At 43.7% G+C, this 24,643-nt stretch overlaps 3 protein-coding genes across 9 annotated transcripts in view; 1 reads left to right on the forward strand and 2 right to left on the reverse strand.

Annotated features, from left to right (window-relative positions):
* Nucleotides 1–144: 144 nt before the first annotated feature.
* Nucleotides 145–3,330, reverse strand: maip1 (matrix AAA peptidase interacting protein 1; the record flags this gene model as incomplete). The annotated part of the gene is made up of 5 exons (XM_079356780.1): nt 145–661; nt 756–906; nt 1,723–1,849; nt 2,096–2,167; nt 3,016–3,330. 5 exons carry the CDS (start codon nt 3,328–3,330, stop codon nt 583–585), a joined length of 744 nt encoding a protein of 247 aa, XP_079212906.1. The 3' UTR covers nt 145–582.
* On the forward strand, nt 3,295–7,169 carry tyw5 (tRNA-yW synthesizing protein 5). Its single transcript, XM_079356777.1, has 9 exons — nt 3,295–3,377; nt 3,616–3,709; nt 4,282–4,436; nt 4,655–4,724; nt 4,800–4,844; nt 4,960–5,097; nt 5,622–5,709; nt 5,846–5,962; nt 6,177–7,169. Exons 2-9 carry the CDS (start codon nt 3,629–3,631, stop codon nt 6,494–6,496), a joined length of 1,014 nt encoding a protein of 337 aa, XP_079212903.1. The 5' UTR covers nt 3,295–3,377; nt 3,616–3,628; the 3' UTR covers nt 6,497–7,169.
* A 285-nt stretch (nt 7,170–7,454) lies between these two features.
* The window catches only part of lrrfip1a (leucine rich repeat (in FLII) interacting protein 1a), a 38,726-nt gene continuing 21,537 nt past the window's right edge, over nt 7,455–24,643 (reverse strand). For 2 of the 7 annotated variants that reach the window (XM_079356752.1, XM_079356754.1), the window contains 13 exons: nt 23,514–23,597; nt 22,539–22,601; nt 21,899–21,976; nt 21,123–21,203; nt 20,577–20,603; nt 20,091–20,216; nt 19,510–19,581; nt 17,951–18,121; nt 17,329–17,421; nt 17,070–17,162; nt 16,812–16,904; nt 16,548–16,680; nt 10,991–15,404 (listed from right to left, as the gene is read on the reverse strand). In XM_079356752.1, the coding sequence (XP_079212878.1) occupies nt 12,196–15,404; nt 16,548–16,680; nt 16,812–16,904; nt 17,070–17,162; nt 17,329–17,421; nt 17,951–18,121; nt 19,510–19,581; nt 20,091–20,216; nt 20,577–20,603; nt 21,123–21,203; nt 21,899–21,976; nt 22,539–22,601; nt 23,514–23,597 (4,323 nt within the window). In that variant the 3' untranslated portion in view covers nt 10,991–12,195. Of the gene's footprint in view, nt 9,159–9,251; nt 9,357–9,442; nt 9,523–9,622; nt 9,744–10,501; nt 10,552–10,990; nt 15,405–16,547; nt 16,681–16,811; nt 16,905–17,069; nt 17,163–17,328; nt 17,422–17,950; nt 18,122–19,509; nt 19,582–20,090; nt 20,217–20,576; nt 20,604–21,122; nt 21,204–21,898; nt 21,977–22,538; nt 22,602–23,513; nt 23,598–24,643 lie in introns of those variants that run through there. The other 5 variants (XM_079356756.1, XM_079356757.1, XM_079356758.1 and 2 more) reach the window with 4 other exon arrangements.

Raw genomic sequence — 24,643 nt, forward strand, 5'->3', positions numbered from 1 at the left:
CCTGTGCACACATTCAGTACCTATAGAGATGTACTACAGAGGCAAGTGAATGCAACCTGCAAATGTTTTTGTGTGTGTGTGTTGGGGGGGGATTCTTATGTTTAGAGACAAATTAAACCCATTCTTTCTAAACACACTCACAGCTCACAGTCTTCAGTTCTCTATCAAGTACTATAGTACTGATCAGTTCTGTCAGAACAGAAAACCAAACAAGGTGACAGATTTTCCTGGAATAAGTGTTAATCGCACGATCACACCATATCCAACCATCTCCGTTCATTGGATGTTCCACAATAATAAAAAAAGAAATCGCTTCAAATTACAGATTGGAAATAATATGTGGTTCCTCTGGACGGGACTGTCAGGTGCAGACAGAATCTTTACGAGCAGATGTGATTGGTTCATGTCTTTTCTCGGTGAATCCATGTTTGTCTGCTTGTTTTCCTCTCACTTCCGATGCGGGACACCTCGCACCCTCAGCTTTTGCTTTTATTAGGTAAAATTAATTAAAGCTCATATTGAAGGGACTTTCACATCTTTGACTTGATTCCAGACGCAGAAACGCCTCGTGTGAAAAGAAGCTTAATCCAAGAGCTTGGAGTGCTCTATCCTCGTAATAGTCCAGTCTGGAGTCACTCCTTTAGTAAACTCCCTTTGGAATCTGTCAGAAGGACAATGACAATGTTTAACATCATTCACAGGGAGACTGAAATCTTGTGCATATTCTGACAGCACTAACAGGAAAGAATACTCACTCATAATTAGCAGTAAGCAGTCTCTTATTTTCTACTTCCCCATCTACACCGAAGGCCACCTGGAAGATACGGGAACCCTCCACCGTGTCGTCAGGGAGGCGTGCACTCGTCAGATACCAGAAACGCATCAGAATACTGACAAACTTTCTCCCTGGAAACACAAAAAAGGACAGAAATTAACTCGACATAACTCATCCAACACGTCTGTCAGTGGAGGCTCCTGGAGCTCTTCACGCAGGACTCAGCTTATTCATGAAACAACAGAAATTAGAATGAGAAACAGAACAGATATCAAGATGTGCTGCTTTCCCTGAAACCGATGAAGGGAGCAGCCGAACGGTGGATTCATGGATGATTTTCAACAAGTGTTTGTGTTTGTTGTAACAAAGAAAATGTAGTTCAACATTTAGACTGTCAACACTGAGCCATCAGGCTGAAGATACACAGAGATCTAACGCTGCCCAGCACATCACGTCTTTGCCCTCTTGGAGATGAAACTCTTCTCCCAGTCAGACTGTTCAGGTTAACCCTTTCAGACTTTTATGAAACCTCCGCACTGGATTAAACCTCTGATTGTCACAGCTTCACTAACGTCATTAATGTTATTCAAGCTGAAGCAGTCTTTGTCAAAATACATCAACATGTGGGTTAGCTTCTTCTGATGTATAAATGATCATTCTAATCCAAAGTCATTTATTACGACACATCACACAGGGGGTTCAATGGAAGAGGTGCTGCTGTGAGAGTGTGTTTGGTTTTTTGTATTGTGAGCGTGGTTTCTGTTCGACCACCAAAAAGAAACCCGTTTGTGTACCGCACTGGAACAAAGTGTTCGGAGAAAAAGACTCATCTGAATCACAGAGAGGAAACACAGGCTGGGTTTGTATGCAGGAGCTTTGTATTGTTGTTTTTTGGTCTTTCTTATGATCTATTCCTAATTTAAACAGACAGAGATATCACCACCTACCGTCATCATCGTAATAGATTCCCACGTCTGCAGGCGTGGTGTACATGATCTCCTCGTGGTCTGCAGAGAGAGCTTCCTTGTAGCTCGATGGCAGCAGCTTACACTTTTCCTCCAGCTTCCCGATCAGCTGTGAGGAGAAGAGAATATGAGTGTGCTGAAACCCAGCTGCTTTGATGACTGCCTTGTTTTTCATCTTTTTGAATGTTTGTGAGAGACCACCCTCACCACACTTTGTTCAAACTTCAGAGCCCACCTCAACTTTTTCTCTCTTCTCTTTTGTCGTCATTTGAGAGGTTGACAGGCACAGTTACACACAACGACAGATACATTTATTTGAATCCTTTTACAAACAGGTGGATTTAGTCATACTCACATCGTTAGCCACGAGCCCCTCCAAAGCTTCAAAGTGACATTTTGATAACAGTCCGGACACATGGGAGAAGGCCTGAAAAAGTAAACAAACAACTTTGTCAACAAAAATAAATCAGAGATGGACGAACAAACTTGGGGCGGCTGAGGCTCAGTGGTAGATTTGGTCTTTTCTCAACCTCTGGGGGTTCGATCCCCAGCTCCTGCAGCCACATGACAGGAGGTTTGCATGGGCAGATCTGAGAGTGTGGGTTGGGGTGTGTCAGTGGAGGAGCTCAGACAGGTAGGGGGGAGGAGCCAGGTGATGGACGGCTTTATGTGTGAGCAAGAGCAGTTTAAAGTTGATACACTAAAAAAGAAAAAAAAAAAACACTTTTTTTTCCACAGTTCAAAACAAGCAATCTGATTTGACGAGAGGCTCACCATAAATGACATTACTGGGACTTTTCACAGTAAGTATCCCTCCTCCACAGTCAGGAGGTCTAGATCCTCGTGAAGGACATTTACAGTTTATCACTCTCCTACCTCAGAGTCACACAGACAGACTCTCTTAAACAAACACACACTTGAGGATCAATAAAGGATTATCGTATCTGCTCTGTGGTAACCATGGAAACCAACAGCGCAGCGAGAGAACAGTAGAATAGAGCGTTAGGGTTGCTTGGCAACAGTTGAGCTGAGTTAAAAAAAATCTGTTAAACTGAGCTCTACGCATGCATACATACATACAAACCAGTACATACATACATACATACAAACCAATACATACATACATACATACATACAAACCAATACATACATACATACATACATACATACATACATACAAACCAATACATACATACATACAAACCAATACATACATACATACATACATACATACATACATACATACATACATACATACATACGCTGTGTACTCACATGCTTGGCTCCCTCCGTGAACTCGTCGATGCTGAACTCTCGGTCAAAGTAAGTTCGGATCAGGAAGTAGTAAACTCGCGTGCGGAACCAGATGAAGGGATTCGTGATGCCGACCACCACCACTTTCTGGGCCGGTCTCTGCCCTCCCGGGCCAGAGCTGTGCGGGCGGACCGGTGCCTTCACCCCGGACGGGTATGAAGCGGGTATCCGGGTCTTTCCGGACCGGCTCAGGAGGATCCCTTCATTTAAAAACAAGCGAGTGAGGCTGAATGATGAAGACAACCTATAACAACCTCTCAACCCGGGCAGCGCCATCTTTCTTTATGACGGAAGCAGTAGTGTCCGTGCACATATATCTTCCGGTAAGAAACTAATAATAAAGTAAAAATGAAAGACACTAGTGCGATATAATATCAAGAATATTACTCCGATTAAAAGCCTTTTAAACACACTTGATATGTGTAATGTTGTGCTCAAAATCATTATTTTTAATCGCTTTGTGTCATTTCGTCACGTTTTGTTTCCTCTCGGAGGAATATTAGTGTGACACACTCAGAGTTGAGCTGTTTACTCACCAGCTTGGATTTTATTTCTCTCCAGGAAATAATGTGCAATGGAGCAGCAGGAAAAAGAAACTGTAGCCGTGTTTACCAACGTGGACAGAGAGGTGTTTGTGCAGGACATTTATCCACAGGTGAGATGATTCACTGTGTTGTCTTCTCAGCAGCAGGTAGACTAAAACATGACTGCTCATTTAAACTACTTCAGTCTTTAAATGTTTACCTGTAAATGCATGTGATTTATAAGTGAGCTGTAAAAAAAAGTTTCTGCCTCTTAAAGTCAGAGGGACAATAGTAAAGTTTTCAACTCTTTAGGCCAAAAATGTACATTTACAAAATACTAACATATTGACTGTATATTGTCACGTTTGTAAGAGCTGATGACTCTCTGTTTTGATCAATGAAAAGTATTTCATGTCTTGGAAATGGATTTATAAACTGTATGAAATTTGATACTGGTGACATTTTTATTCTCCTATTTCTTGTGTTTTTATTCTGTTTCACTCTATGCTTATTGATTTATTGTCTTTACAGTATGTTGTTTTTTTATGCTTGTAAAGCAATTTGGTCAACCAAACCAGGTTTTCTTTTGAAATGTGCTATAGAAATAAAGATGGATTGATTGATTGCTGTCAGAGGAGAGGGGCGGACTGTAGTAAAGTCCCTCCCAGCAGTGTTAACAGCTGAATTCACCTTTATGTTCCAGAGAAGACCGGCCGTGCTGAGAGACCTGGATCTGGGTCCGTGTCTGGAAAAGTGGACAGCTGAATATCTCACTGAGAAAGGGGGAGACAAGGAAGTGAAGATTCATGTGTCCACTGTCCCGCAGATGGACTTCCTCCACAAAAACTTTGCATACAAGTGAGCTCTCTCTCTCTCTCTCACTCACACACACTCACACACACACACACACACACACACACACACACACACACACACACACACACACACACACACACACACACACACACACACACACACACACACACACACACACACACACACACACACACACACACACACACACACGTCAGTGCTTCTCGTCTGCTTTGTCCTCAGCTGCAGCTCTGTGTTCACAGGACTCTGCCTTTCAAAGAATTTGTGAAAAGAGCATCTGAAAAAACACACTTGGATTACTTTCTGTGTAAGGTAAGTATTTTTCATATATGAGATATAATATAGAGTTATCGCTCCATCTTTAAACGAGTCTCTGATCTTTTTCAGGATGAGAGTTATTATCTACGATCACTTGGAGAGGATGTACGAAAGGTATCCAAAAGTCTTCTTTAAATTCAAACCTGTAAAGTTAGACACTATATTGTTTTGTATGTTGCATGTACATTTCTATCTTCAGTCTCTAAAAACAGAAATGCTTTCCTCTCAGGAACCTGCTGATCTGAGCAAACAGTTCCCAGACCTGGCTGCAGATTTCCACATCCCAGAGTTCTTTGCACCCGATCAGTTTTTCTCCAGCGTGTTCCGCATCAGCTCCTGCGGCCTGCAGCTGTGGACGCACTACGATGTGAGCGTGTGATTTTGGCCCTACCTGCCTGTCTCAGTGAATGAAACACTGATCTAACACCTTCACAGCTATGCTAATCCTGCAGTCTAAAATGGATCTGAGACTCGCCCTGTTCCTTCTGAGGTTATCAAAAAGTTGGTACTTTTCGTCACCAACTTTTTAAAACAATAGAATCTGTTTTGTAAAGATTGATAGCATCACAAAGTACCAAAGATAAAAAAAACGGTACATCTACAAGCCTCGTTTTGACCCAGAGCTGCTGTGGTCCATTCAAACTATACTTCACACTTCTGTGAGCTGCCATAATAAAGTACATTTATTTAGTATTTACAGCCCATTTTGTTGCTGTTAGCTAATTAAATCTTCTAAAGTAATTGCATTTTGATATAAGTATCTGTTTTCAAACACTAATTGGATCTTTTAAAGTTCGTCTCTCACAGAAAACAAATGTTTTTGAAGCTGTATTTGTAAAGCTCGGTGCCTCATGAAGTCGTCCTTGTGCTCTTTGGCTTTCGTTCCCTCAGGTGATGGATAACCTGCTGGCTCAGGTGACGGGAACAAAAAGAGTCGTGCTCTACAGCCCCCAGGATGCATTGCACCTTTACCTGTCAGGTAAGTGTCTCTGCAAAGAAATGTTCCAAATAAAGCTAAATATACGGTCACACTTTGAATCTCTTCTGCAAGTGTTTTTATTAAGAATCTTGGCTTCACAGTAAAAGCCTGTTTAAATGTGACTGTGATCTATCAGGGGATAAATCTGAGGTCCTGGATATCGACTCCCCAGACCTGACACGATTTCCAGAGTTTGTGAAGGCGAAGAGATACGAGTGTGTGCTGGAGCCTGGAGATGTGCTTTTTATCCCGGGTAAGAAAGAAAACAATCTTTCTGTAATCTCTGCTGCAGGTATCCCATCACATGGATCAAATGTTTCTGATTTAACTTTCTAAACCATGAAAAGCAGAAAAGTCAGTTGGAGCCTAAAATTGTTCATATTCTTGAATTATTGCACAGATCAAGTAGAACAGACTCTCAAATAAACCTTTAGGACTTCACATCATCGTGTGTTTGTTGTCCTCAGCGCTGTGGTTCCACAACACGCTGGCTCTGCACTTTGGAGTGGGTGTGAACGTGTTCTGGCGTCATCTTCCTGCAGACAGTTACGACAAAAAGGACCCGTACGGTAACAAAGACCCCGTGTCTGCGGCTCGAGCCCTTCAGGCCTTGGAGAGAGCGCTGCACACTCTGGATGAACTCCCAGCAGATTATCGGGACTTCTACGGGCGCCGCATGATACAGCGCATCCAAAAACGGACGTACAGCGACAGTCAGTGGACAACAAGTCAACAGCAGGACTCTGACAGAAAACCACCAAGCAATCGATTCACCAAACCTGCATGAGTGTGATGACATGGAGAGTCACCAGTAAAACAGAGAGCATCGACGCTCAAATGATTTGGGCTCGAGTTTAAAAGGAGAAAACATCCAGACGTTTGAAAAAAAAAAATATATAATTATCTGTATGTCAGAAAATTGCCCAGATGTGTTTCTTGCTTGAAGATCTTTTTTTCCCCCCAATCACCAAAAACTGTTCACATATTAAGAGAAGGGCCCGACCGATAGAGGAAAAAGAGAAAAAAAGTCAGATTTATGTCTTAGATCTTTGAACTCTGTAGATGGATGTAAATATATACATCAGATGCAATTATCAAACACTTGTGGAACAGATTTATAATGAACACAAGATGACCTTCAACATAAACGTGTTTGACACTGTGGAGCAGGACTCTCAGACTGGCAGCTTGTGGACAGGTTGACCGACTGTGTCAAAAGGAAAAGAAGATTTTGGCCCATAAAATCAAGTGTAAAGTAGGAATGTGTTGGTGATGTGATTTTTCAGTGACACAGCTGACTGTGGCCCAATAAGAAGTTATAAATGTGTTTTTTTTTTTTCTTGGACCTTGATGTGAGTTAAGGATTATTGATAAGCATTGACTATTTCACACGTCTAAACAGTCACTCTATTCACCTGGTGTGTGCTGTGTAAATAAATGCAAGCCTTGTGATGCACGTAGCTCTGAAGCACTTTCATTTTTTAAAGTGTCTCTCTGGTGAAGAAAAGTTGGAGACCCCTGCTCTGCAGTGAGGATGACTGTTGTGATCCGTATAGCGCCCCCTGCTGGTGACAGAACTGCTAATGTAATACAGTGAGGCTCAAATCAAATGCTTTTTGCCTGGAGAATAAATCGAGTAATATGGATGCATATCTGTGATAAGATTAGCTGAAACAGATCGTCACTGAATAAGATCACATCCACCAAAAGGCTGTGAAGGAACAAAGGACAGATCGGAGACGATGTTTAACACAACACTGAATTGCACTTGTGCAGATACCAATGTGGTTTGAACTTTTATTGCACAAAGAGAACAGATCTTTATGTATCCTTACAAACATTTGAAAGCTTTGTAAACAGTGAAGCAGCAGCTGATCAGAGTCTCCTGCTAACACCGCTTTGAGTCCCCGTGGTCACACAGTCAGTGTGAACACAAGAGAGAACCAGTGACGGACTACAACAAGCAGAGAGGAGCTCGGAGACAGGACTTTATCTGAGGTGACACTCTTCATCATTCAGTGACCCTCCTCAGACCGCCTGAAGGAACTACAAGTGAAAGCTGGTGATTATACTGTGATGGGGTGCAGTGTGAACATGGGGCTTTCCTCTCTGCAAACACATCCTGTTCAGTTTGACCACAAGTGAAAAACATCCAAACATTTACAGTTTGAAAAGGAGTTTGGCTTTGGGTGCGAACGACAAAATCCATAAAGGGGAAAGTCTGGTATTTTAAACCTGGGCCTGATTCGGACATAGTCTGGGCTCGAAATGACTAAAAGGTACAAAATACATTTGAAGTGACTTTATCAGACTGATCAGAGGATCACACCCACTCCAAGAACAAACCCACTAACAATGGTTGTTTCTGCCACACCAACAACACTGAACAAACACCATCTTGTGTCCGACAACATGGTTTGTTTGTTTTCAGATAAAATCAGTTTCCTAACATCCGATGCAGGAGTTACCTCGCCCTTTTCAAAGCTGACACACTGCTTTGACAAAAATATGAATTCGGCTTACAGAGAACTTTGATTAGTTCTTTTTTTTTTTTGGACTGAACTTTTGATTCAACATTTCTTTTGGGATACCACATGTAAAAAACTTCTTAATTCACAAACCGATCAGGGAAAGTTAAACATCATCATCGACCTTTGTAGGGGTGTAAATAATGTGGAAGAACACAGTGGCAAACACAATCATTACTAGTGGACCTAACGGCCTTAAAGGATTATGCTACAGCACGTCATAGAGCTGTGATCTTTTTTGTACTGATGAGTCATTTAAGCACCAGAATACGATACCAGGATTTACACACACACGACTTACCCTTTCATTCACACAACACACAGAAAACTCTGAGCTCCGTCCTCCCTGCAGTGAAGGGTGAAGCAGTCTGGAGGTCCGCTGCACGCTGATTCATCTTTCCCTGCATTTCTCCGTCCTTCAAGTGAGCAAGGCAAGGCGACGAGCCGCAGAAAGAGGGCGACGTTCCTTCTCACCACACCCGACTTCAGACAAGTGTTTGTGGTGCGCTTCAGTCACGAGACTCTTCATGTGGCCGACGTTCCTCTGCAGCAGAGCAGTGCAGACCAAAGTCATGAGGTACGCAAACACCCGCTGCCCAACTTCAGGAAGTTTTTTTTTTTTTTTTGGTGTGCAGACGAAGCTACGAAGAACTCTCATCAGACAGAGAAGAGACAAAGAAATGGCACATTGCTTGTTTGTGTTCGGTAGATACTAAACTTCTTGTTTTTTTTTGTTTTTTCGTTTACTAAGGTAGTGATCAGGCAGGAGGAACATCGTGGGCCAGTTTTGGAAGGAGAGAAGGTGAAGTGGATCTAAGGAGTCTGGGCCATGCCCCGAGTAGACTTGATCTTCTCCAGTCTTTTGGAAAGGTGGCTGTTGTTGGACTCGAGTTCATCCACCTTGTCCAGCGCTGATCGCAACTGTCGAGTCAAAAGAGGGAAGAGAAGTTTAAACAGAGCACGCTGAATTATCTAAGTCTTCATTTAGACGAGGGAAGAAAAACCAAAGTCCACCTCTCTTTGCAGTTTACGTTTCTCTGCCTTCAGTTCATCCTCCACTTTCTCTGAGTTCTCGGCTGCAGACTTGTAGCGCGTCACCTGACCCTCAAGTCTGGTCACCTGGAAAAAGCCCAACAGGCCCATAAAGTCAGAGTGTTGCCTCCTTGTAAGCCAGTGTGTGAATGTTTAGTTTTTACCCAGCTTACATTTTGTTCCAAAGCGGTGACCTCTTGCTCCGCCTTCACAAGTTTGAACTTTAAGTCACTCATTTGCCTGTTTGAATCTCCTGCACAGAGAAACCAAAGTGAATATCCTTCAAATGGAGGAGACATGAAAATGAAAACAAGTCAAACTTCTGGTTTATTAAAAGGCACATGTGCACTTACTCTGCGTTTCTATTACGTTTGGATCGTTGCCATTTTCAAGGATGTCAGCGTCTGGACTGGAACTGTTGTCCGTGCCGTTCTTCTGAGTCTTCTCATCCAGCTGGGCCTTTAGTTTCTTCACCTGTCGACACAGCCATGACGGTTAAATGACCATCTCACAATGACAAGTCAAAAACTCTGCTGACGCCACCTCGTCCATTGTTTTGTAGTCCACCGAGGTCGTGTAGGATTTTGTCAGAATGTAAAACACATGCAGTCCTGGAAGTTTCCCAGCGTCTGTCCATGAAATCTTTCACACATTTCCGACCCAGCAGGAGATTTTCCTGTCGGACGTGGAAGGAGGAGGAGGCCAGCCATGACGCACCGAGATGGTGGAGGAGAAGGGGGGCGAACCCCTCGATTACATAAATGCTTCGTTATATTGGTTTTGTATTGGATGTATTTCCAGTATCAACGATAGTGAGGAGAAGAACATAAATCTGAATGAGGCAGTTTATGTGCAGGAAGAACAAACTGCAGATCTCATCACTCTCCTCCCTCTTGTTGAGCTGCTGAGGTCACATGTTCTACGGGCCTGGTAGGAGAAACTGTGTGTGTGTATATATATATATATAAAAACAGTATGTGTGGGTAATAAGGAGCAGGATAAGCTGATGTTTTGCTGATTCATGATTCATTGTTTTTATGACTTTCTAATTTTTTTCCCGTATCCGGGACAACTTTCTCCCCAGGGAGACAAATAAAGAAACGTTGACCTTAAGCTCGCCCTAAATGTTACTGGGACATGTTCAGGGCTTTTGTGCATTTAAGAATATAAAGTTATTGATTAAGTTTCCAATGGGAGAACATGTTACAGGTGCCGGAGAAGAAGTGACCCACCTGCTCGATCATTTTTTCACGCTCATCCACCAGTTTCCTCAGACGGATTTCTGAAACAGAAAGCGAGAGTTTAATAACAAGTCAAGAACAAACTCTTTGTTTTCTGAGTTACAGATCATTTCAAAAGGAAGGTTATGCATTTCAAACAATATCAAAACTGTTTCCATCCATCTTTAAAAAAAGAGAAATAAGTAAACATACCAGGGGTGGGAGGAGCCAAGGAGATGGTGGAAGGGTATCTGGGTCAGGGTGGGAGGTTGATGCATGCAACTGAGCAATCCGTGTGGGCAGTGATGGAGCAGGGTGGGGGGGTGGGTGTGTGTGTGTGTGTGTGTGGGGGGGTTAGTATGCACAAACTGTTTGATGCAAGGGCTCACAGCTGGGAGGCTGCACATTCAGTCATGAGAAGACAGAGACATCGTGGAGGTGATGACATGAGTGGTGCAAAGAGCTTTTTATAATGTCACTCAAGAAAGTCCAAAAGAAAGGTGGAAGAGCAGGGTGTTTATTGGACGCAGATGCACCACATTCATCTCTCCATGAAGTGCAACCAAACAAAAACATACACAACTACACATCTTCTGTGCTTTAGAGTTCACAGTTCTTGTATGTGGAGAAGTAGTGACCTTGAAGATCTCAGTTTGGTCTTTGGAGGGAAGGTGTGTTTTTAACTTCAATAAGAGACAAACAGCTGTGACTGTCTTCATCGTCTCATGGCCTGTTTATTGTGAATCAACGCTCCTGTGAGGAGTCTTTGGCAACTTATGAAACAGAAAATTATTTCTGTTTTTAGCGCCTCTCGAGGCTGCTGCAGGGAAGGTGTCGGACCATGTGCTGAACACAACCCTCACTAAAACGGACTTTGGGACATTTTTCAGAGGCCGACGTTCTTCATTAGTAATATTTAAGACTTTAAAAAAAGGAGGAGGACTTTTCCAGCAGAAGAAAAGTTCTTAAGTACGTACAAGACAAGTTTGGAAAAAACATGTGGAATCAAAATCGACTAAAAGCCAAAGTTCCTCACAAGATCTCTGATGATCAATAATGATGTTTGTATTCTTTATTTTTATTTTTAACTGGCTGACAAGCACGTCATACACAGTCTTGTGATTTTTCTCGGTTCATTTTAACTCAACAGCGGTCCATAACATAAGTCTGTAACATAACACAGATTAGAAGAGATGAATACAGTCTGTAACAACATATGAAAACTGAAAGTGTTTGAGGCATCACTTCACGGACAAACACACTTTTATCAACTCAGCTTTTACAAAAGACAAGAAACAGAGTTTGACTGAAAACAAAGTTCTTACAGAGAAAAGAACAGAAAATGTTGAACTTCTCAGGTACCAGAATCCAAATTGATGAGTTTCTTTAATTGTGCATCTTTAAATTGAATAAATGTTTGTAGAACATTATTCATCCCAAATAACAAGCAGCACGATAAATGTGCATTCATAACAAAACAAGCGATAATCTCCTCTCTCCACATCAGGGATGGGTGTTCTCCTGGGATGAGCTTCATGGACTCTTCAATTCAATTATTTACAAACTTACATCAATTATCATGGCAGAAAGTGCTGGAAGGGTTTTTTGCACATATTTAAATGTAGCACTTTGTAAACAGCAAAGCAAGAACTAGTGAAGGGCAGATTAAGATGATGCATCGTCTCTACTGAACACCTTTTAATACACTATGACATCTTACAGTCCTCTTTGCCCTTGCCTTTGCCTTTCTTGCTGCCCTTCCTTGTATTTTTGCCCGTCTGCACTGACTCTGTGTTACTGGACACCAGGTCCCAGCTCTTAAGTGAAACTGAATCTTCTTCCTTTAACTCATGCTGAACAGCATCTAATCCTTCCTCTAAAGGTAAAGACATGGCCTGGTTGAGTTTCTCTGAGACAAATGTCGACTCTGCAGCATTTAAAACCTTTCCTTTCTCTGCGGCGCGCCTGGGCTCCTCCGTCACGCCTACTTCTTCCATAATGTTCGCCTGCTCTTCCACCAGATTTTCAGACGAAGCGTCCCCGTGGACCCAAGAGTTCTGGGTGTCCTGACTTACAGCATCCGACTCTTCATGTCGCTTGTCGACTCGGTGACCTCCTTCAGCGAGGTCGGTATTTTCAATTAAATCGACGTTGCTTTGGGACAGCTCTAAACTTCCCTTGTGGCTTTCCTTTGACAGGATTTCCACTCCCTCCACGATCGATATCTGTTTGGGATCTTCGGTCAGATTCATAGCGATGGCGTCCTCCATCTCTAAGTCGTCAAAATCAAAAGACTGTCCTTCTTCATCCACATCCCCCTCGTCATCACTGTCCAGCAGTGTGAGTTCAGATGATACCTCGGACCTCTGGTAGTCCTCAGACTTGTCCTTCAGCGGTTCATGCCGTTGCTCCGTCACAGGGCAGACGTTCGTCTCACTTTGTTCGTCATCACTGTTTGTTTGATCTTCATCTTCGACCGACTCTTCGGTGTTCTGATCCGCTTTGAAAGAGGAACTGATGTCACTTCCTTCTTTTGGAGAATCTGGAGAATCCAACGTGTCAACCGTGTCGTTCTCTTGCGTTTCACGAGACAGTTCAGCGTGTGGTTCGTCAGTCTGCTCGTCACACTGCGACGTCTTGTGTTGTTCATCATCTAAACCTTCGGACTGAGCTGCACCTTCTGAAGGACTCTCTTCAGTGTCGGGTGCATCGATGATTTGATCGTTCACAGAGATGTCTGCTTCAACTAAACCTTCAGCTTCTCCTGAGTCTCCATTCAGCTCCTCCTCTTCTGTCCCGTCCGTCATCAACTCTGAAGGACCAGCGTCAAGAGTGGGACGAGGAGATTCTGCTTCAGTGTCTGGCCCCTCGTACTCTACGACTGTTTGAGTCTCATCCTCAGAATCTCTTTCAGAAACGTCGATGGGAGTGTGGTCACTGCACGAGTCCAGGTCTGCAGTCTCTGACAGCAGCTCTGAAGGCTGTTCTGAGCCAGACAAGCTCTGTTGGCCATCGTACTGACCGTCGTAAAGGCCATCAGTGGAAGTCGAGTACACAAAGGAACCACTGTCGGGACTGTTGGGGGATTCTGATTCATCGGGAGCAACGTCTCTGTGGTCCGGGACACGGGCTCCACCTTCACTGTTTTCCTCCTCGTTTGTTTCAGATTTGATTTCGTTGACAGACCCGACCTCACTCTCGGCACTGTCCACACATTCGGACTCGGTGTGGATGACGCTGCTGTTAGTGGAGAAGTCCACATCGCTGTTGTCGACGCTTGAAGTGCACCTCTTGGCAGGATACTCGATGCTCTCTGCGTTTATGGAGTCTTCAAGATCAGACGCACTGAAACTGGTTTCTGACCCAGGATTAAACGTAGATTCTTCTTCTACTTCGGATGTTTCCAGAGTTTGTTCCATGTCATCTTCATCCTGGATTGAACCTGTTTTGGATTCCTCAGATGGATATTCTTCAGGAGAAAAGGTTTCCACAGCTTCTGCTGCGTTTACCTTTTCAGACTCCAAATGTTGGTCCGTGTTTCCGTCTGTATCGTGAACCGCTGTGGCTTCAATGGTTTCACTGGTGCCGACTTCTTTCACTTCTATGTTTTCCGTTTCTGTAACTTTGTCCATTTCCCTGTTTTCTACACTGGGAGTACAATCCTTGGCATCATCCTCAGAGATTTCAGCATCACTGGAGTTGTCCCTTGTGTCAGGAGGAGTACTGCTGTTGCTTTCTGGAACAGGGCGAGTTATTGATCGCATTTCTTCCTTCTCATCTTCCAATTTCTGTTCCTCGCCTTGCTCATTCATTTCGGGATCTGTTTCAGATTCCTTTACAGGATCTGTTTCAGATTCCTTTACAGGATCTGTTTCAGATTCCTTTACAGGATCTGTTTCAGATTCCTTTACAGGATCTGTTTCAGATTCCTTTACAGGATCTGTTTCAGATTCCTTTACAGGATCTGCTTCAGACTCCTTATCGAGGTCTGCTTCGGTTTCTTGAAGTGTATCAGCTTGAGGAAAGGTCTCAGCGGTTGTTGTTTCCAAGCTTTGTTGCTCGTTCTTTTCGTCACTCGTGGCCTGATCTCTGAATGCCTGTGGGGCTTCAATGGATTCACAAGACGCCAACGCTTCCACTTCTTTCAACTTCTCCGGTTCCAACGTTGCTTCCTTGCTTTGTTCATCTGCAACTGGCTCCATTTGTGACTCTTTTAAAATGTCATTACTGTGAACGGCTTGAACAGGTTTTACCACCAGGGCTCCGGCTACATCTTTATTTTTCTGCTTGTTTTTCACCTGGTTGCCCTTCAGTTCTTTGAGGGTTTCAGTGACGGGCCAACAGCAGAACCTGGCGTTGATGTTCCCATTATCTTTTGTAGCCGATTGCATTCCTTTTTCTGTTTTGCCCTTTTCTTTTGGTTGGTTGTTATCCTCATTCGGTGCAGCTTTTTTTTTGCCTTTCCTCTTCTTTTTCTTTTTCTTTCCTGAAGAAGCAGCAGCAGCGCCCTGAGCCGGAGAATTACTTGGCATCTCCTCTTCCTCGTCATTATCCACCTTCTTGGTGTCATCCTGCTCCTGTTGAGGTTCAGAGTTTGAGAGAGCTGCGACGGACTCATCAGGACAATTTTCCTCCTTAAAATCTTTTTGAGAACAAGTTTCAGTACGAGTCAAAGTGCATTCTTCAACGTTGTTGGTTTTGTTTTTTTGCTCGTCCAGAGTGTCGCCGCCCGTCACCTGTGAATCTTGGTTACTCGTCTTATCTCCAGCCGTGGTTGTTTTAGTTTCTTTAACTTTTATGTCAACATTTTGCTTCTTCTTCTGATTCACTTCAACTTCTTCAAACATTTCTTGACGCTGCTCCAGATCCGCCTCTTCATCTCCTCTAGTTCTCAACTGAGTCTCCTTTGTGCTGCCTGAGAGATCATGAAGAACACACGATGATGGAGCGCCAAAATACCTCGACTTAAGACATGATTTTTCACAACTGAAATCTTCACAAGGTAAAGGATAAGCGGGATTCAAGATGGGGAAGAACTCCCGGTTGATTTGCTGGCAGAGACAAAGCGAAGAGCCAAGATGGCCGAGAGAAGCGAGGAAGAACCAAGAAGAAGAAGAAGAAGAAAGCAGCGGGGGAACATCAGAGGGAAGAGCTTGATCTCTAAATCATCAAAGTTAAAAGAAGAAGAAGCCGACAGCTCAAAGGTGAACGTTACAAAATCTCCACAATAACCCAAATGTTCCTCATCTGCTCATGTTTTAGTAATCCCAACACCACCTTCATTAGCAAGGTTAGCCGTGAATCAGAACTTATTGGCAGAAGTTGCACCGATGAAAAAGGATAGCACAAAAACATTAGTAATGAAGACAAAAAGCCATGATTGGAAGAGTTTGTGAGTGCAGTCAAAGTTTCAGCAGGTTGAAGGTGAGCTACTGCTAAAAGGCTAACTGTGGCGCGTCTTCACATTGTTCACATCCCTACATTAGACTAAAGTGAAGGCAGCTCACTGTAGTCTAAACCTCAGGACATTCTCACGAGTGAAAGCATCACACTCTCTTTCCTAACTTGCAAGTCAGGCACAGCAGCTGGCGAGGAACCTGAAGGCATCCACTTTGTATTTTACAAATGAAGAAACGTTCACTGCGCGTGTCCCTGTTACATAAATAAATCAATCAAAATGAAAGTCTTGTGTGAGCTTGAATTTCCCTCGGGATCAATAAAGTATCTATCTATCTATCTACAGTATCTCTATCTAATTGAGCCGCAGCAGATAGTTTCTAAATGACCTTTGACCCTGACACTTTGAGAACTTCTCCTTCACGTTAAAACATGGAAACATCCGGGATCAGCTTCCCAATGGACCTTTTGTTCCCTCTGTTTTTTAATTTGGAAGAATAATGTGAAACAATGCCACAGTGAACCTTTCATGTCAGTTAAAGTCAGTGCTGGGGCGGTTCAGTATGAAGACTCTGTCCAGATGATCAAACTGTGTAATTGAAGTCTTCACACAGTTTGATGCTCAGCCATGCAGTGAGAAGTTTTGTTATGTGGGTTTTACCGAGCATGCTGTTCCCCTCGGCCGACGTCTGTGAGTCCTGAGCAGATGGGGAGGCGGGCTCTTCACTGGGGGAGCCGTCCACCTGCGTCTCACCATTAACAGCAAGATCAGGTCCCAATACTATTCCATGTTTCTAGATGGGAAGAAGAGTCCACGGATTACACAGTGTGAATTTAATTATAGATGATGTGTTTACAGAATAGTTGTTTGCCTTCTGAAACCACACACACACACACACACACACACACCCACTACACAGAATACCTTTAAGATGTCTTTCAGCGTGACCACCTCTTCTCTGAGCTCATCTCGCTCGATGCGGATTGCATCTGTGTACTCTTTCTGTCGCTCTAAGGCCTGAGCAGAGCCCCCACGTGGCAGAGTGAAAAAAGTGGTGCACAAGAGGTGAAAAGAAGGGAAAAGTGAAAGCCAGCATTCAGTTTCATGCAAAGGAGATGATGAAGTTCAACGCTAAATGTTGTATTATAACTGAATCGTTGGATGAGGGCTCATAGGCCGTACCCCAATTTTTTTGTCCTTCCACTCCACCGTCTCCTGCAGGTCCGATATTTCTCTAACAAAACCCTCCTGTTTCATACGCAGCTGACGGATCTCCTGAACAGCATGAAAGGGAAGGAGCAGTTTAAGGAGTAAGGAGTAAAGGCGTGGAGGAATATTTATGGAGTGTAAAGGGTGTAAAAAGCAGCCCAACATGCAGCCTTTCTTCTCTGAGGATCTGTGCTGCTTTATTTCCTGTTTCACACTCGGGAGTGATACTCACGTTTAGCAACTCTTCACTTTGTTTTAGGGTCTCTTTCATTTCATTGAACTGGAACTGAAGCACCGAGTGGGCATGTTTCTCCCGCTCAAAGTCCTGTTTGGGAACAAGAAGACAGATGAGCATGAACGACACCTTCATCTTTCTCAACCACGAGGAAACACGAGGCAGCAAATCGAATGTTTGATCTTAATAAGCAGCAATATATTCAGGATTAACTGCTTTAATAAACATCTGTTAAGTCAGAATGAAGCAGCGCAGGTGGCCTAATGGTTGCGCCACTTTGACGGAGGCTATAATCCTCCAAGCGGGCGGCCTGGGTTCAAGTCCCGCCTGTGGCCAATTTCACTACATCTCATTCCCCCATCTCTCTCTCTCTCTCTCTCTCGCTCGTTTCTGACTCTATCCACTGTCCTTTATAGGCAAACCCCCCCCAAATATAAAAATACAAAGCTTCATGTGATCGTTACCTAAAGTTACAATAACTCATTGTGTTTCTTTGTGCACCCTGAAAACTCTCCATGTATTTAAAGCTTCGGCTGTATTCAAACTGTTTAAAATGTAGAAACATGACTGAGCACACTCTGCACTGTTTCACTGTTTGGAGATGAAAGGTTTGTGCTACCTTGACTTTTTCATCAAATCCCCGGCGTGACTCTGACAGCAGTTCCTCCAGCTCCATGAGTGAGTCCTTGAGTGTGTCCACCTGGTACATCAGGTTGTTTTTCTCATTGTCCAGCTGGGCATTAGATACCATAGCCTTACGGTACTTCTCCTCCACTTCGGCTAACGTCTCCTGAAGTCATATCAGAGAATGGGAATGAAGGAAAGTAGGATTCAGTGTGGCTCAGGACACAACAGAAGGTTTCATTTCCTTTGTCAAGAAGTACGACAACCTGAAGTAAATGTTCAGAGTAACATGAGGATGCAGGTTGCAGGGATGCAGACAGTGCAAGGAGGTATTAAACATATATACCGTAAATTCCGGACTATAAGCCGCTACTTTTTTGTCATGTTTTCAACACTGCGGCTTTTACAAGGATGCGGCTTATTTATGGATTTTTGTCGGGGGACAATGAGCTTCTGCCGCAAAAACATTTGACCTCGTCACGTCTGAGCTTAATGTCAGTCATTTTGCGCTTCATGCACGCACCCTCATCATGGAAAACACCTGGAGAAATACATATGATGCAGCTTTCAAGTTAAAGGCGATCGACCTGGCTGTCAAAGAAGCTAACAGAGCTGCTGCACGTTAAGATGACACTGACAGCGACAATGAAAAAGAGACTGAGGAAGTGAGGAAATGACGTCATTCTGAGGCAGTGAATGGATGGACTTTTTCTTGTGAAATGTAGGACTGTATTACTGTAATCTTTTTCATCAGCCGTGTTACTGACACTGTTCGATAAAGGATTTCCAGTTAGTAGGCTTCGTATTTGCGGATGTTACCAGTAGCCTACGTAGTTAATTAAATGTTAAAACAATGTTTTTGTGTCACATCTTTCTGTGTAAATAGCTCGTTACAACGTGGACACCTGCGTCTTATAATCAAGTGCGGCTTATATATGTACAAATACATTTATTGACTTATTTTTAGCCGGTGCGGCTTATGTCCAGGTGCGCTCAATAGTCCGGAATTTACGGTATTTAAATATCACTGTCAGGAATCAGCAAGAAGTAAAGACATGCAGGATTCAGAAATAAACAGATGCTACAGAAACACACAGGTGGAGATTTCACCCGTTCAGATTGCATCTTTAAAAACAAGCAAAAAAAAAATAACTTTCCTACACTTAATGACTGAAACGTTTCTAAATCTAAGCCTCACAAATGTTAATGTTTGTCAGTAACCTGCCCTGCGGAGTCTCATGGGTTTAGATTGCCTGCCAATTAATGATCAATGTAATAAAAAAAAGAACTCTCTATGCCAGCAGGCGGCGCTAGTCTGTCGCTGTGATACCAGAAGAATATTTACACACCGCTGTCACGCACCACGTATTACAGGAAGTCTGTTTATCGAGTGTGATGTCAGTGACGTGGTCATACAGTAGAAACACTAACTACAGTATGTGTTCATCATGTCAGTGCTCCACTGGTAAGCAGACAGTGTCTATCTGAATGTGACACGCAGACATATTAGTCAGTATTGAGTCCAGGGGTTCAGGGAGGCTGTCAGGCTTATACCTTGACTTCTTTAAGGTTCTGCGTGTACTTGGTTTCCACATCCTGTATCTGATCCTTCAGTTCATGAATCTCCTGCAGATGAAGAGTGCAGCAACAGCAGCAGCAGCAGCAGCAGAGACGAGCAGCGTGACAGCATCAGACAGAGGACAAACACAAGTGTGTGAAGAAGGAATGAAACAGCAGAGCATCCCTCCCTCTGAGTCTGTGATTTATGTTCATGTGGAGGACAGTCAGACACATCTTCTGTGGTTGCATGAAGCACTTTATGTTACGACACTTTATCCGTCTCCTCATGACGGTTAAAACTCAGAGACAAACGAGGAGACAAACTTTGTGTGATGGAGATGATGTGAAAATGTCTGAGGCTGATTGTGCTTTCAACAGATTTGATCTGACGTTGTTGTGAGCAGTCTTTGATTTAAGGTCATCAGATTTAAGAGCCTGTCACATTGCATGAAAGTAACATTTAAACGTTTTGAGTATTTATAATATAAACAATAATTTCTTGTTTTCATGTAAACAATCAAATAAAGTTTAGTAGAAAACAAGAACTCCAGAACGATGGTCTTCTGTGTCTTTACCTTGATCTCTCGTAAAGACGTCTCTGCGTCGACAGTGATGGCCGTCTCCCCGCTGCCCCTCCGCGAGGACGTCCCGCCTAACGAGGTGAGGGTCCCTGCAGTTAAGGCAGAAGCTGCTCGAGAACCCTGAGGAAGAAGGAAACCCTTAAAGAAAAGCTTCTCTTGTTGTTCATACACCTTCATATCACCGTCTTTAAAGACACGCTCACTTCTTTAAAGAACACTGAAGCTGCTGGTCAACAAACAAACTGAGCAGACACTGGAGTCTGTTGGCTCTCCGACAGGATCATGTTGCTGCATTATGTCAGATTATGTCTCAGACTTTTAGAAACATTCAATAACTAATAATGTGAGGACTGGTTTCAGGCTTAAATGTTTTTAACCTTCCAATGATACTTTCAGCTCGACTCATCAACTTTTGTGCTGCTGACTGAATTCCCTTTAAAGTCATTTTCAGACTCGTTTTATGTGATGTGTAAAACTCACCTTCTCCAGATAATCTCTGTCCTCCCCCTGTTGAGAAAAATAAAACACGGTCACAACAAGCAGAGGATGAAGGTGAAGAGGCCACGAGGACAAATCTCAAACGAGGACAAATCTCAGCTCAGCAGTGAGAAAGTGAAGTTCTTATTTCTGCTCGTCAACATTTTACTAACGACACACGTTTGGTTTTATTTGCTTCAGCGTGCAAATAATTAGTACAAGGTGTGAAAAGTCACTCCGAAAAAAACCCTCCAAACTTACCAGGTCAACAGTAAACCTCAAACAGCTGCTCAATCACAACTAATCACGGGTTAGCAACAGTGCTTCCACGAGTCTCCCTGCCACACACACACACACACACACACACACACACACACACACACAAACACACTGGTAGTATCCTCAGTCAACACACCGAGCACTTATTCATTAGTCCTGTTTGTAGGGTGAAATCCACACGAGGGAAGGAGCTGGCAGCCCAACAAATAAAAGCAGAGTTCAGCTCACATCACGACTTCCTCTTCGTCCTTCGTGCGCAAAGCGACTCACGTCAGAAAAGTCAGGAATCGTGACATCGTCCAGGTCTCTGGTGAGCCCACTGCTCCCGGCCGCACTCCTCAAAAAACTGTCCTACATCGGCCACCAGGAGGCGACACAGGACAACAAACAACACATCAGAGAGTGTGAGCACAGAGTCAAAGAGAGTCTAAGTGTTCAGGTGAAGAGCAGCCTACTGCTCAGTCTGATCAACATCCACAGAGAGATCCTGGGAGGAATGTTTGATGGGAACGTTGAACCTCAGCGCTGCTCATGATCATTCATAATGACTTTAATTCAAACCTGTAACTTCAGCGTAGTCCAGTGCAGGTCTAACAGGAAACACCTGCTGTGCTGTTTACAGTCACCGTTACTTAGAGCCAAACACTGTCTATCAACTTCCTTAATGTCACATGGTACAGTGAGGGATGGCAGCTACGTTCAGTCACAAACATTACAAACACCTCGGTGGGACGAGAAGTAAAAGGAACAACAGTGAAACAAACTTGTGAACTACATCTTATTAACAGCAGAGCCTGACTGACATATTGTCTGTCACCAGCAGAGGGCGCTACATGCATTACAACAAGCATTATTTCCAGTGTAAAAGCAGGTACATGCACAGTTTCCTGTCTTCATGTATGGACTGAACCTCTCTCCTCTGAAGGTGTCCAGTCCACAGCTGTGACTGTTGTACTTTTAATGTTGGAAATCTTCTCTGTTGTGTTTGTGTGTTCACTAAGTGTGTTTGTTTTGTTTCCTGTTACATGGATGGGGGGGGGCCTCACCACTGGACTTGTGCGGGCCGAGCTGGCCCTGGAGGAGATTCTGGAGCCGGAGCTGCGATAACTAGAGTACTCTAAAGGCTGAGGAGAAAACACACGGTTACAGATCTGTAGTCACCAGGAGGCATGCACGCACGCACACACACTTTACTAGTTCTTTCAAGTGCATGCAGCCTCTGAGAAGTGAAACGCTGAGCGCTCTAAGTCTGCATTCGCTCAGCCTGAGAGAAATGGAGCCGACTTCTCCGTTTTCTCCACAAGTCGACGATTATTTGAAGTCTTCTGTGAGACAGCACGCTGCTCCTTGTGTATAGGACGCTCAGATAAAGAGTTCACCTTCATTTTAAGCCTGTTCATGCACAAACAGCACTCTGCTAACCAAGCTAGCACTAACATGAACAAACAGTGACAGAACACTGACAGGCAAGATGATCAAATCAAAGTTTTATAACTTTATCATCGATCACAGCGGCTAAATCTAAAGGACCTGCAGCAGCACAAACACTCGAGTTATCTCGGGTTAGAAAACAAACCCATTGTTTGATTTCACAACAGATTAGAATATCAAATCTTCTTATGATTAATTAGTATGAACAAACAAAAACACCTTCACACGTGGTCACTCAAACCAAGAAAACCTTACATGGGAGGTGGAGCCAGCGACTCGCCGTGACCCGCTGCAGAGACTGTCCTCGTATAAGGAGCTCTACACACACACACACACACACACACACACACACACACACACACACACACACACACACACACACACACACACACACACACACACACACACACACACACACACACACACACACACACACACACACACACACACACACACACACACACACACACACACACACACACACACACACACACACACACACACACACACACACACACACACAGCTTATTTACCTGCATCAGCACTGAGAACAGAAAGAGGATTTTTATTTCATGCAACAACAGTGTAAGATCGGTGTCTGACTGTTAGGTGAGTTTAAAAGTGCGTGCATTCGTCTGGAAGCTCTTTATTGAATCATCAGAATCCTTTAGCTGTCCAGATAAACAAGCTGAGTTTAAGGCGTCCTCACAAACACTTGAGTGAGTGCTTATTACAGGTGTTATATAACAGTGTGTGGACGTTAGGGATGGGTGAATGAAACCAACAGGTCTGACTGAGTGACCTGCAGCACAGCGTAGACTCATCAGCTCCTTCTCAGCAGGAAGGTGAAGGTCAGCACAGTTTACAGTTTTCACACATGCAGCTCACAGCAGGAGGAGGAGAAAGAAAGACGCTGGAGTGGATGAAGCCGATAGTGAGCGTACAGCCTGTGGTCATGTACCGACCGCAGGGAATAAACGTCCACTCCCTCCCTCCCTCCCTCCCACTCGCTCGCTCGCTCCAGCTGATTTTTCCTCATCATATCCTGCTGCTGTCTCACATCAGCTCACTCAGAGAAAACAGAAACAGCAGAGAAAACTCTGGATAAAAGTCCAGGTGAAAAACATGCCTGTTTGCATTCACACATGCAGCTCAACCCCCGAGGAAAAAAGAAAAAAACACAACTTCAGGAGTTTTGTGCATGTGTGAAATGAACAGGTCGATACAGACCTGGTAACCATTGAAAGATGAAGCTGGGTTTCTGGACGAGGACAGACCATTCAACTTGTACAAGTCAGAGGAAGCATAAGAAGCCTGAGAGGATGAGAGGGGAGAGTCATGAGCCCAGAGAAGGAGCGAGCTCGAGTCCCATGGGAAGTTCACGAATATAGAAACACGTTTCATTCATCCTTTCTGATGGCTGGTTAGTTAGCACCTGATAGCAACATTTAAAAAAAGACTTAAAGGATGAAAGTAGCAAAACTCACCAACTCATGCACCAAACAGACACACTGACACTTGATGACATCATCAAATAAAGCCGTTCCTACTATCTGAGCTGCTTCATTAGTTTTCTTCTGGAAGCATCCGTGATAAAAAACTGTGATTACTGCTGATCAAAGTTCGTCCACAAAGAGTCTTCACTCAGACTCCTTCGACAAACCTCGCAGAACAAGCTTCTCCATTGTCTCCCATTGTTCACGTCGACGTGAGTAACACCATTACTGTGCCTGATCCAGACGCACCACTCAAACACTGAAGCCTCCCAATAACAGAGTGAAGAGCTGATGGCTGCAGTCAGGCTTCTCATCACAGCTGTTGTGTATGAAGTTGAAAATGAATCTTACCGTATCAGAAGCACTTTGAATCTCTGCATGGATCCTTCTGGGACGCTGTTTAAAACTTGGACTAACATGTTCAGCCTCTCAGCAGCACAACAAGCCCAAAGCCTTTTCAGCGGCCGTACTTTGATCAGACAGACCTGCAGGGATTACTGCACCACCTTAAAGCCTGTTTCACAAAACAAGCCACTGGAGCAACTCCAAAACATGTCGCCCCTTTAAGTGATAAAGGAAGCAGACATTTCTGTAATAGGAGCAGATTTATAAAACAACAGGAGTCCTCTTTTTAAAATGACAAACGGCACTATATGATGATGTGTTCAAGGTCCAATCAGGCACAGATAGTTCTCTCTGTGAGTCAGAGGAGCCACACTCTCATGCACACTAATCATACTAATACAGTTGTTGCATGCAAACAGACTGTATGTGCTTACTGCACAGTGACTTCACAAACAACAATCTTACAGAAAATACATGCACACAGTGTTTCATTAAACTGCATGAATAAAAACAGCACGG

Source organism: Symphodus melops, assembly GCF_947650265.1.
Source record: "Symphodus melops genome assembly, chromosome: 12".
In the NCBI taxonomy this organism is placed as follows: domain Eukaryota; kingdom Metazoa; phylum Chordata; class Actinopteri; order Labriformes; family Labridae; genus Symphodus; species Symphodus melops.